This window comes from Hydra vulgaris, chromosome 09 (assembly GCF_038396675.1).
Source record: "Hydra vulgaris chromosome 09, alternate assembly HydraT2T_AEP".
Classification (NCBI taxonomy): domain Eukaryota; kingdom Metazoa; phylum Cnidaria; class Hydrozoa; order Anthoathecata; family Hydridae; genus Hydra; species Hydra vulgaris.
This window is the reverse complement of record NC_088928.1, coordinates 684188-696190: the sequence shown is the minus strand read 5'-3', so window position 1 is coordinate 696190 and position 12003 is coordinate 684188. Positions and strand designations below refer to the sequence as shown.

Here is a 12003-nt window from a genome sequence, read left to right as displayed (position 1 = left end):
TAGTCTGGCAATAATTTTGATCAAACATGAAGTGGTCAAAACCCTCGAATTTTGCTGACATCATTAGTGAATTTGGTTCAAATTAAAATTTCAAATTCACTTATGATGTCATCAAAATTAATTAAAAAAGCCGTAAAAGTGAACTTAAACTGAAGTTTGTGCAACATTAATGATAAATTGTACTTTACACTTGACGTGATAAATTTTGTAATCAATAAATTATTTTTTAATTTTTTATTTTTTTAGAGAGGGGGTGGATAAGGCGCATTTTCCTTGCTTGCCCGAAGTAAACTTGCTTGCCCGAAGCGCAAAGTTGACTTGGTACGGTCCTGAACACAAATAACTTATGGTTTCAACGTATAACAATAGCATATGTATTACTATAAGTTCAAACAGAAAGTTACTTTTTCATAATTTAGTCACTAAGTTGTTTAAAAGTATATTAATCATTAATCTATCAACTCAGATTAATCTTTAATTTAAGTTATTAGACAATGGAAGTAGTATAAAAAGGGCGTTATGGGACATTTTTTTTCAACTATATCCCTATCCATATTCTCATATCATATTTCAACCATTTCAACTGAGCCAAAATAATATATATCAACCCTAATATATTAATATATTAGGGTTAAAAACTCTCTTACAAACTCACTTACAATCTCTGAGCTGCTTCTTATGGGTCTGAAAGACCTATTGTAAAGCTATTGTAAAGCTATTGTAATTTTTAAATCAAATCTAAGCTTCAGCGAAAAGAAAGCATGTCCTATTAAATCAGACTTATCAATTCTTTATTATCAACCCATGAGTTGAACGAATCAGGATAACCGTACCACTTTACTAATGACTTGTTTTTAAATTTGCGAATAACTTTTTCAATCCTAAATATGCTTTGATCCGTTTTTTGCATTTCTTGTTCATAAAAAGTACCTTGTATTTCTTCATTATTATTGTCAGTTAATTTATAAGTTGGTGGATCTGTGAACTGAACTTGTGACACTGTAAAAAACTTCTTCAGTCCATCTCGGTGTGTATCCTTTTTCAAATGTTCCTTTCTTTTTAGTTATCCTAACTCTATCACCAATTGAAAACTTTGGGTTTACAGACTTTGATCGTACATTTCTATTTAGATTGAACCAAACAATATTTTCATTCTTTTTATCGCTTGCTTCAATTGGTGTCATTTTAATTGAAGAATGCTTTGTGTTGTTGTATTTATTTACCATTTCATCTAAAACGTCAGTATATTTTCTAGTAGAATTAGCTGAAAAGTAGTTAAACATTTTATCTTTCATTGTTCTATTCCATCGTTCAACTACACAACTTTTTTCTTCATTTTTAGTTGAGTATAATTCAACACCTAGCGCTTTAACATGCTTATTATAAAATTCGAAGCCTTTATCTACCCATATTTTTTGACATTTTCTTTCGTGGAAGATTTTATTTAAAGCATTAGCAACATCAACTCCAGTTTTACTTTTCAATGGAACAATCCATCTATACTTAGAAAAAACATCTATTACCATTAATAAGTATTTTATACCGTCATTGAATTTGGAAAAAGATTTCATGTCAACTAAATCAGCAGCCCATATTTCATCGATTCCATTTACAATCACTTTTCTTTTTCTGAAATGTTTTACAACTGGTCTATGAAGTTCCTTTGCAAGTGTGTCAGTCCATTTCAGGTTTTTATCTTCTTCTTTTTTACTGATCGTTTGTAGTTTTTTTGAGTAGTTTCAACACACAATTCATATGGGTCTGAAAGACCTAAACCAAATTTTGCTTTAGATGCTATAATAGGTTTTATAATACCTCGTTCAATTCTTTCACGTTTTGTTGAATTTTTTATAGAATCCATTTCTTCGATCATAATTTTATCAGCTAAATTTCTTTTTGCTGTGTCATCGAAGTATTTATAAGGAAGATCGTGATGGTAAGCTGCATTATCAACTCTATCTACAAGTTTACTCCATACTTTAAATGCATCAGTAGAAGTTAATTGTTCATCTAAATTAGTACCAGGACCTGCAAAGTTCATTCCAGGTAAATGCATTTCACCTGGAAACTTCGACCATGGTAGTTTTATTTTACGTGTTGCTGAATTAAAAGAAATCACTAAATCTCCTCCTGTTTTTGAGGATACAAATTGAGTTTTTAATTTTCCGCAAATAGCGCAATTTCCATATTTCTATTGTTTTTACTCACAACATTTTGCAAGTTTAGTGTATTTGTTTTTTTTCTACATTTAACGCAGTATATTTTCTATATATAAAAAATTTTTATATAAAAAATCTTGATATATAAAAAAATGGATATTATAGATTGTCATGAAATGCGAATAACAATAAGAGAAATAATAATAAGTTGTTTCCTAAGAGTATAAGAGGAATTATTGTTGGAAACTACTTTATTATTGAATTTACTTTTGAGACCTGGTTGGTTAGACTTTAATAATTTACAAGTTTTTTGGAAATCTCTTTTTCAACCAGAATACAAAATATTAAAGCAATCTTTTGAAAAAAAATGCCAAAAGAAATTATTCTTGAACTATTTAATCTACAAGACCAAATAGAAAAAATAAATGCAAACCCTGCGCTTATAATTGAAGACATTTCAAAAAATTTAAATGAGAAAACAGAGATAGAGTGTAAGTTTTTTGAAACAGCAGAAGATGTACCAGATCCTCAAGATCTCGATATTCATAAGAATAATTTGATGATATTTGATGATTTACAATTAACAAAGCAAAATAAGTGTGAAAAATATTATTTAAGAGGAAGACATAGTAATGTAGATTGTTTCCATCTTGCACAAAATTATTTTATGTTACCTAGGCAAACTATACGAGAAAATACCAATTTTATTTGCTTATTTCCTCAAGATTCAAAGAATTCAAATCACATTTATAATGATCATGTTTCAAGTGATATGAAAAAAGATGAGTTTAAAAATTTTTGTAAAAAAGCACCCTAACCCATGATCAGAGCCTCATGGATTTGTTATTATAGATCTATCTTCTAAAAAAGATTATGGAAAATATAGAAGTGGATTAAATTGTTTTTATATACCAAATTGTTGAAAATAATATTATCTTATATATAAAAATGACATGTTTATTAGTGAGCGGAAATAGCAGTATATTAAGAACTATTTATAACCCAATAATTCAACTTAGAGAAGACATAGAATATGAAATGGCTCTAGTTCGTATAGATACATCTTACAGTTTTCCTAATATTAATTCTTCAAACAATAATTTTAGATATAGTGCAGATGATGGAACATTTTGGAAGGATATAAACATTCCAATTGGATCTTATGAAATTCCTGATATAAATAATTATATCCAATCGATTATGATAGCAAAAGGTGATGCAACTTCAGCAGTTGCAAATATTACAATTGTAGCAAATGGGAATACATTAAGAGCATCTTTAACTATTGCAACTGGTTATAAAGTTGATTTTACAACTTCAAATTCAATTAGAACTGTTTTTGGTTTTGACAGTGGAATATATTCAGCAGGATCCAATATAGGAACTAATATAGTAAACATAATAAGTGTTAATAGTGTACTAGTAACAAGTGATAAAATAGAATCATCGTATGTAAATGGAGCAACTAGTAATGATATATATTCATTTTACCCAGATGTAGGTCCTGGATATAAAATTATTGAAAAGCCGAATTACGTAACTTATGCACCACTAATAATAAAAAAAATATCAAGAATGGAAAATAGATTGGTTGATCAAGATGGAAATCTTTTGGATTTAAGAGGAGAAGAAGTAACTATTAGATTTCATATAAAAGAAGTAGATAAGTCGTAAAATAATTTTTTAAAAAGTTATGAAAATTAAATTACTTACATATAAAAATGAGTAAATATACTAATATTAAAGTAAATATTTCAGAGGAGCAATTGAAAAAAATTAAAAAAGCAATTAATGAAGAAGATGGTTATGGAGCTAGTATTAAATTAGCCCATTCAGATATTAATGGTGACCATATATTAGCTGTAACAAAAAGGCAATTGAATAAAATTACAAAAGCATATGAAAAAGGTACTGGTGTGATAATTAATTTAAGTAAAGCGCAACATATTCACAATTCTAAAATAGAGGGTGGATTTCTAGGAGCACTATTACCTGTCCTTGGTACAGCTGTAAGATTTTTATTATCAAGCGTTGCTCCAGCTCTAACAACAGGTTTATTAACAGGAGTAGGATCAGCAGCTGGATCAGCTATGGTTGATAAAATTGCAGGAAGGGGTGTTGTGTACATGAAAAAGAATGGAAAAGAAATGACTGCTGCAGGAAATGGTTTATATTTGAGACCATGGAGTAAAGGTGGCTCTAAAGGTGATGGATTGTACTTACGTAGAGGAAATGAATATACATTAACGGGATCAGGTTTATTATTAGGACTAAATTCATCATTTGCTAATATTCCATTTTTGAATATACTTTTATGATTTATTAACATTTTTTTAATCTTTATAAAAAGAAATGCCATTACATATTTTAAGAAATATACCACGTGAACTTCCAAAGCAACTTATTTATTCTAAAGTACACTCAAAGATATTCAAAGATTTAGAGCATCCTTAAGTATTGATAAATAATAATAAATATAAAATATTTGCACAACGCAACATTGAAATAAAATCACATTAAAATAAAATATATTCTTTTAAAGTTTAGTGTAGTAGTTAATGAAGGTGTTGCGTTAGTTTCATTAAAAGAAAAACTTAAATTAAAAATGTTAATCTTACAAAACTCTGTAATATCAGATGATATTATGATAAATGTAATATCAGAATGTAATATCAGAAATGTAATATCAGAAATGTAATATCAGAAATGTAATATCAGATGATATTATGATAAATGTAATATCAGATGATATTATGATAAATGTTGTTAATAATTCTAATTCTGATATATTGATTAAAAAAGGGGATAGTTTATGTTTTGTGAATTTATTGTATATATTTTTTTTTATATTATTTTTTAAAAAATATTTTTTACTTATTAAAATGGAGTTTAATTGCAAAAAGCTATGTAATAATATTTATTCAGATATACAAAATGATAAAAATATTAATAAATTATATCCAAATATTCCAAGTGCATCTGATGAAGAAAATAAGATTATTAGTGCACATATATATCGCCGAAACACAATTAGCGAGATTCAAAAAGAAATAGAGAGTGAGAGAGAAAAGAGAAATATGTTAAGTAAAAAGTATCATAGAGTTGTAAAAATAATTTCAGCTATTGATAATTCATTACTTGCAAGCACTATGGCACTTGGAACTATTGGAATTGGATTTTTAGCAACAATAGTTGCAGCACCAGTAGCTATCGCATGTGAAGGTGCAGCATTAGGAGCAGGTGTTTTATCATTAATAGGAGGGCAAGTTAATAAAAATTAAATTTAAAAGCAGAAAAGCACGAAAAGATTAAAGTACTTGCTGATTCAAAACTAAATACAATAAGTGACTATAGTTCTAAAGCTTTAGTAGATGGAAATATAGATGACAATGAATTTAAACTAATACTTAGTGAACTTGAAAAATTTAAAGCCATGCTTGAGCAAATTAAAACAAATTCAAAAGAATTAATGAATGAATAAACTAAAGAATCATTAATTAAACAAGGAAGAGATGAAGCAATTAATATACTCGACAGCAAATTTAGTAAAAATGTAAACGTCAAAACATAAAGCGTTTTTTTTTTTTATCTTTATTTATAAAAAAAGCAAAATGTCATTTCTAAAAATTGAAGATCCTGAAAAATAGGAAAAAATTGTTAAAGATTACTTAGATACTAAAAAAAGAATAAAGAAAAATGATTTAAATGAAAGGATGGGTGAAATTAATTTACAGTCAGGCATAGAAAAATTGTACAAGCCATTAATTGATAGTCAAGATGAGATAAAAGAAAACATATATAAATTGCAAGATCAATCTGATAAATTAGCACTCACTTTTTCAAATTATCCTGAAGCAAAAAGAGAGATAATGATAACTGAAACTAAAGAACTTTGACCATCTCATGAAGAATCTAAAGGTATGAGATTAGGAAAAATTGCAACAGATTATCTAAGAATGTATGCTTATAGTAAAAATACTACATTTGGAATACGTGATGAAGATGGGATATTTTATATTGGAAAATAACCAATACATATTAATGATAATGATATAATTATTGATGATGAAAAATATTATGGTACTCCTGGCCTTTGGGAACTGATAGTAAAGTTTAATCCTAATAAAGGAGTATATAGTGAAGATGATCTTAAAAAATATTGAGATATATTAATACAAACAGATCTTCTGAAAACCCATACAAACCAAAGTCGTCTCGTAATGGAAAATACAGAGAAATAATAGCACCCATTTGGAAAGACATAAAAGAAAATAGGAAGCGTGAATCAAGAGGAACTGGAATTGGAGGAAGAATACAAACTATAATTCTTCCTAGCGACTATAATGCATTAGTTGATAGGCTTTATTTATGTATAGCTGCATGGAAAGCAGGTAACACTGGAGCAAGAAATGAAGGTGTTGCAGTTTGTGATGAATTATTACGGCGAGGTGAAATGGATAGTTCACAGTATAAAGCAATTCAAAATCTTTTATAACTATATCTCAGTGCATATAAAAAAATATATAGTACATAAAAAAATGCTAATTGTTAAAAATAAGAGATATACAAAAAAAAAACATGTTGTTGAAGGAAGTGGTATAGTCGAAAGCATAAGAGATTTAATTAAACGAATAAAAGCGTCAAATGTAACAAGAGTGTCATCAGCTATGTTGAAGAAGATGGCTGCTACTGATTGAGGAAAAACTGCAATAACTGCTGCTAAATCAGCAGGAAAAGAACTTTCAAAATCAGCGATAGAAGCTGCTAGAAACGCTACAGTTGAAAAAGGAAAACAATTAATTGATAAAGCGTCTTCAAAAATAGCTTCACAACCTGTTAATAATAGAATTGATGAATTAATTTCAAGTTTAGAAGTATCTACTTCGCATGGGTCTAAGGATCTAAAAAACAATGCAGACGAAGTAACAACAAATAAAAATAAATTGATGATGGGGTCTGCAATAAGATCAGTAAAAAAAGGCCCATGCAAAGTAGGCCTTTCAGGCCCATGCAAAGTATCAAATAAAAATGCTATAAGAATAAAAGATCTTGTTAAAATAGGACGCGGCCTTCGACTTGCGTAAATTTAGCTCTCGTAAATTTAGCTGTCGTAAATTTAGCTTTCGTAAAATTTATTATATCGTTTTTAGAAATTGTCAATCAAAAAAAATTTTTTTATATTGTATATAAAAAAATAAAATGACGACTTCTGAAGTATTAAAATTTACAGAAATGCCAACTATAGATAATGGAATTGAAAGATATGAAGAACATGAATATGAACCCATTAATGGCACAAATCTAAATAGCCCTGGAGAAATAAGAATTAACATTGAGCAACAAGATTTGTTCACACTTCCATCTAAAGTGTATCTCTTATTTGAAGGACAACTTGTTAAAGCTGATGGAACAGCTTATGCCAATGCAGATGCAGTGACTCTTACAAATAATGGTCTTATGCATTTATTTAGTCGAATAACATACCAATTATCAAACCAAGAGATAGAAGCTGTTTATTATCCAGGTCAAGCAACTGCAATGTTAGGAATGCTTAATTATGCAAATGACTTTCAATTAGCGCAAGGATTAAATCAATTGTTGTATAAAGATGCTATATCAACAGCAGTACTTGCTGATAACACAGGGTTTGCAACAAGACAAGCATAAATAATTCAGAAACCAACTACAAAAGGAACATTTTCATTTTGCGTACCTTGAAGACACATTTTTGGATTCTGTGATGATTATGACAATGTTACTTATGGGGTTAAACATACAATAACTCTTGTAAGACAAAGTGATGATAATGCAATTTTTAGGCTTGCTGCTGCAAGTTAATCTTAATAAAATATCATTGTTTATGCCAAATTTGATCCCAGCAGATAAAGAAAAGTATGAACTTTGTGATGAAATTAAAAGAAAAGTGACCATTCCAGTAAGTTTTAAAATGCGTCAGTGTGATACTACAACTGTTCAACAATCTACTTCATTTAATTGGCAATTGACCGTAAAGACATCTCCTGAAAATCCAAGATACAATATTGTCGGATTTCAAACAAATAGAGCTAACGGCGACCAAACTGTCAATGCTTCAATATTTGATCATTGTGACTTGAAAAATATGTACATTATGCTTAAAAATAATGACATGTATCCTGCTGTTGATTATAATTTGTCATTTCCAAATCAGCAAATTTCAAGAATTTATAGAGAAGCATCTGTGTTTAAAGAAAAATTTTATGGAATGAATGAATTGATCGCAAACAGCAATATAAGTCCTTCTGACTATAGAGATTTATACCCACTCTTTGTTTTTGATGATAGCAAACAATCAGAAAGATCAAAATCATCAACAATACAAGTACAAATTAGAGCAACATTTAATACAGCTGTACCAGCAAATACTCAGGCATATGCTCTTGTATTATCTGATAGAATAATGGAACTTCAATCAGATGGTAATAAATTGAATGTTGTTTAAATTTTTGAAATTTAAATTTTTTTTTTTAATTATTTAAATTTTTTCTTTATATGATAAAAATGCGTTATTCAAAGAAAAGTTTAAAAAGCTTATTAGAAGAAAATAACATTTCAAAAACATCTGAAAATATCGCTACATCGCTAATGATTGCAACGGAAAATGGGTTATTAGATAAAGAATCTATTATGGCTGAAGTGAAAGAAGTAACTGAGAAAAGACCTAGAATACATCGAGTGAAAGAAGTTGATGAGAAAAGATCAGTTGGAAGACCTAGAATACATCCAGTAAAAGAAAAGAAAAAAGAAATAGATCCAAAATATGAAAGATTAAAAACAATTAAGAAAAAACCAGTCACTATTAAATTAACAACCATGGAAACAGGAGAAGAAACAGTATATAAATCCTTATGTGGTGCAATGCGTGAAACTGGTCATGGATATAGATATCTTGAAATGCGTGATGGTAAGATTGATAATGGTTATAAGATTGAAATATCAAATTCTGAAAAATTAAAAAAATTAAAAATCTTGCCATATAGAAATAGGTATAGGGATGCATTTAAATTTCATATGAAATTTAAATTTTTTATATGACAAGATTTTTTATTTTGAAAAATTATATAAAGAAAATGAAAATTAAAAAAAATATATCTTGCTATATAAAAATGGAAAATAATAAATTGATAAAAGAATTAAAACAAATCGCTAAAGAGCGAGGAATTAAATATTATTATAATATGCGAAAAAGCGATCTCATAAGAGAGTTATCGCACACACAGATGAGTACGAATACTTGATGAGCCTGTTCCAGATATATCATCAACAATTTTAGCTCCGTCACCTTTTCAACCTATTACACAAATTAGAAAAGAAATGAATAAAAAGATTAATTCTCTTGCAGATTGGATTGTATCATATGTTCCAGAACCAATTAAAAAGATTGTGAATAAAAAAGTTGATGAATTAAAATCTAATGTTTCAAATTTGTATCAAAAATATGGAATTAGAAATCCGATAGAATTTAAATTATCACAATCAGCTGTTAAGAATGTAACAAATCAGTTTTCAGTTAAAGTAATAAAAAGATATGATGCTATATCTTTCATGAATGCTGCTAAAAAAAAGTGCAATTAAAATACTAACCGAAAATAGAAAATCAAAGGTTTAAATAGTTCTCACTTGTGAAATGGAGCGTACTGATATTAAGACAGGAGAAACTATAATCACGTCTGCTCCATTTAGAAAGAATAATCAAGTTGTATTAGAAACAACAGATTTAGGCGAGTTTTATGAAACATCAAAGCAGAAAATTTTAGAATCTTTATCATCTTTTCAACAGTTAGGATCAGGTTGGAGATTTGTTTCCAAATGATGGATATCAATTTTATTAAGTATAATCCTATTAAAGCTAAATCATACATTCCACTGGATAAAAACTAAAAAAGCAATAATTAATATAAAGAATGAAGATAATCAATATTTTAAGTGGTATATTGCAAGAGCATTAAATCCAAAAGATAACCATCATCAAAGAGTAGATAAAGAGCTTAAAAATAAGAAAAATAAAATAAAAAATAAAAAAAATAAAAAATAAAAAGCTGAAAAAATAAACTGGGAAAAAATAGATTTTCCAGTATCATTAAATCAAATCACACAATTTGAGAAGAACAATACAGATATCAGTGTCAATGTTATGAAAATTCAGAAGTTCATATTTTGCATGTATCAAAGAATAATGATCGCAAACATTTAATAGATTTACTATTAATCTCAAATGGTGAAACAAATTATCACTGTTTAATAAAAAATTTAAGCAGATTACTTTCATCACAAACATCAAATAAACATTGCAAAAAACACTATTGTAGAAATTGTTTGTAAGGATTTAATTCTGAAGAATCACTATCTAATCATAAAACGTATTGTGATACACGTGATTCAGTACATATCGAACTTCCACCACCAAATCAACAATGCAATTTACTAATCACAATAAATCAATGAGAGTTCCGTTTGTAGTATATGCTGACTTTGAAAGTTTTATCAAACAAATTGACGCTTGTGAACCCAATCCGAATAAATCTTATACTAAACAATATCAAAAACATATTCCAAGTTCATTCTGTTATTATATTAAATGTTTTGACAAAAGTTTTTATCAAAGCAGTCCAGTCACATTTACCGCAAGTAGTGAAACAGATGATGTTGCACAAATTTTTGTTGATAGTTTACAAGAAGATATCATAAAAATTTGTGATAGTATTAAATTTCCAAAAAAGATGATATTTACTACTGAAAACAAGCATGATTTTAATGCAGCAATATCATGTCACATTTGTGGAGAAAAACTTGGAAAAGATAAAGTACGTGACCATTGCCATATTACAGGAAAATATAGAGGCGCTGCTCATCAAAATTGTAATTTAAATTATAAAATTCCAAAATTCTTTCCAGTACTATTTCACAATTTATCTGGCTATGATTCTCACTTATTTATAAAGAAATTATCAGGAGGGAAATTGAGTTGCATACCAAACAATGAAGAAAAGTATATTAGCTATTCTAGAGAAATTAAAGTGGATGAGTATATTAAAGAAGGTAAGAAATTTGAAGTTAAACGAGAGCTTCGTTTCTTAGATAGTTATAGATTTTTGCCTTCTAGTTTAGATGCTTTATCAAAGAATTTAGCAAAAGACCAGTGCAAAAATATTGGAAAATTTTATTCAGGCAAAAAATTAGATTTGTTACTCAGAAAAGGTGTATATCCATATGATTGGGTTGATTCTATTATTAGATTTAATGAGACACAATTACCACCAAAAGAATCATTCTTTTCAAAATTGAACGATGAAGATATAAGTGATGATGATTACTTACATGCACAAAATGTATGGAATAAGTTTGATTGCAAAACATTTAGAGATTATCATGACTTGTACAATTTCAGATGTACTTTTACTAGCTGACGTCTTTGAAAATTTTAGAGATGTTTGTATGAATTATTATAAATTAGATCCTGCTTGGTATTATACATCACCAGGATTAGCTTGGGATGCAGCATCGAAGAAAACAAAAGTAAAATTAGAACTGCTGAGCGATTACGATATGATTCTAATGTAAAGAAAGGTATAAGAGGTGAAATTAGCATGATATCGAATAGATTAGGAACATCAGATAATAAGTACATGGATGACGCATATAACAAAAGCAAAGAATCAACATTCATCCAATATTTAGATGCTAATAATCTATATGGATAGGCAATGGGTAAACCACTTCCAACACATGGTCTTAAATGGATGGACGAAAATGAAATAGAGAACTGGAAATCAATTCCATGTATACTAGAAGTAGATTTAGATTA

General features: G+C 28.2%; 1 protein-coding gene across 1 annotated transcript; it reads left to right on the top strand.

The window, feature by feature from the left end:
- Window positions 1-7965: 7965 nt before the first annotated feature.
- LOC136084965 (uncharacterized) lies at window positions 7966-8640 on the top strand. Its single transcript, XM_065806368.1, has one exon. The coding sequence runs from the start codon at window positions 7966-7968 to the stop codon at window positions 8638-8640; it is 675 nt and encodes a 224-aa protein (XP_065662440.1).
- The last annotated feature ends 3363 nt before the right edge of the window (window positions 8641-12003 follow it).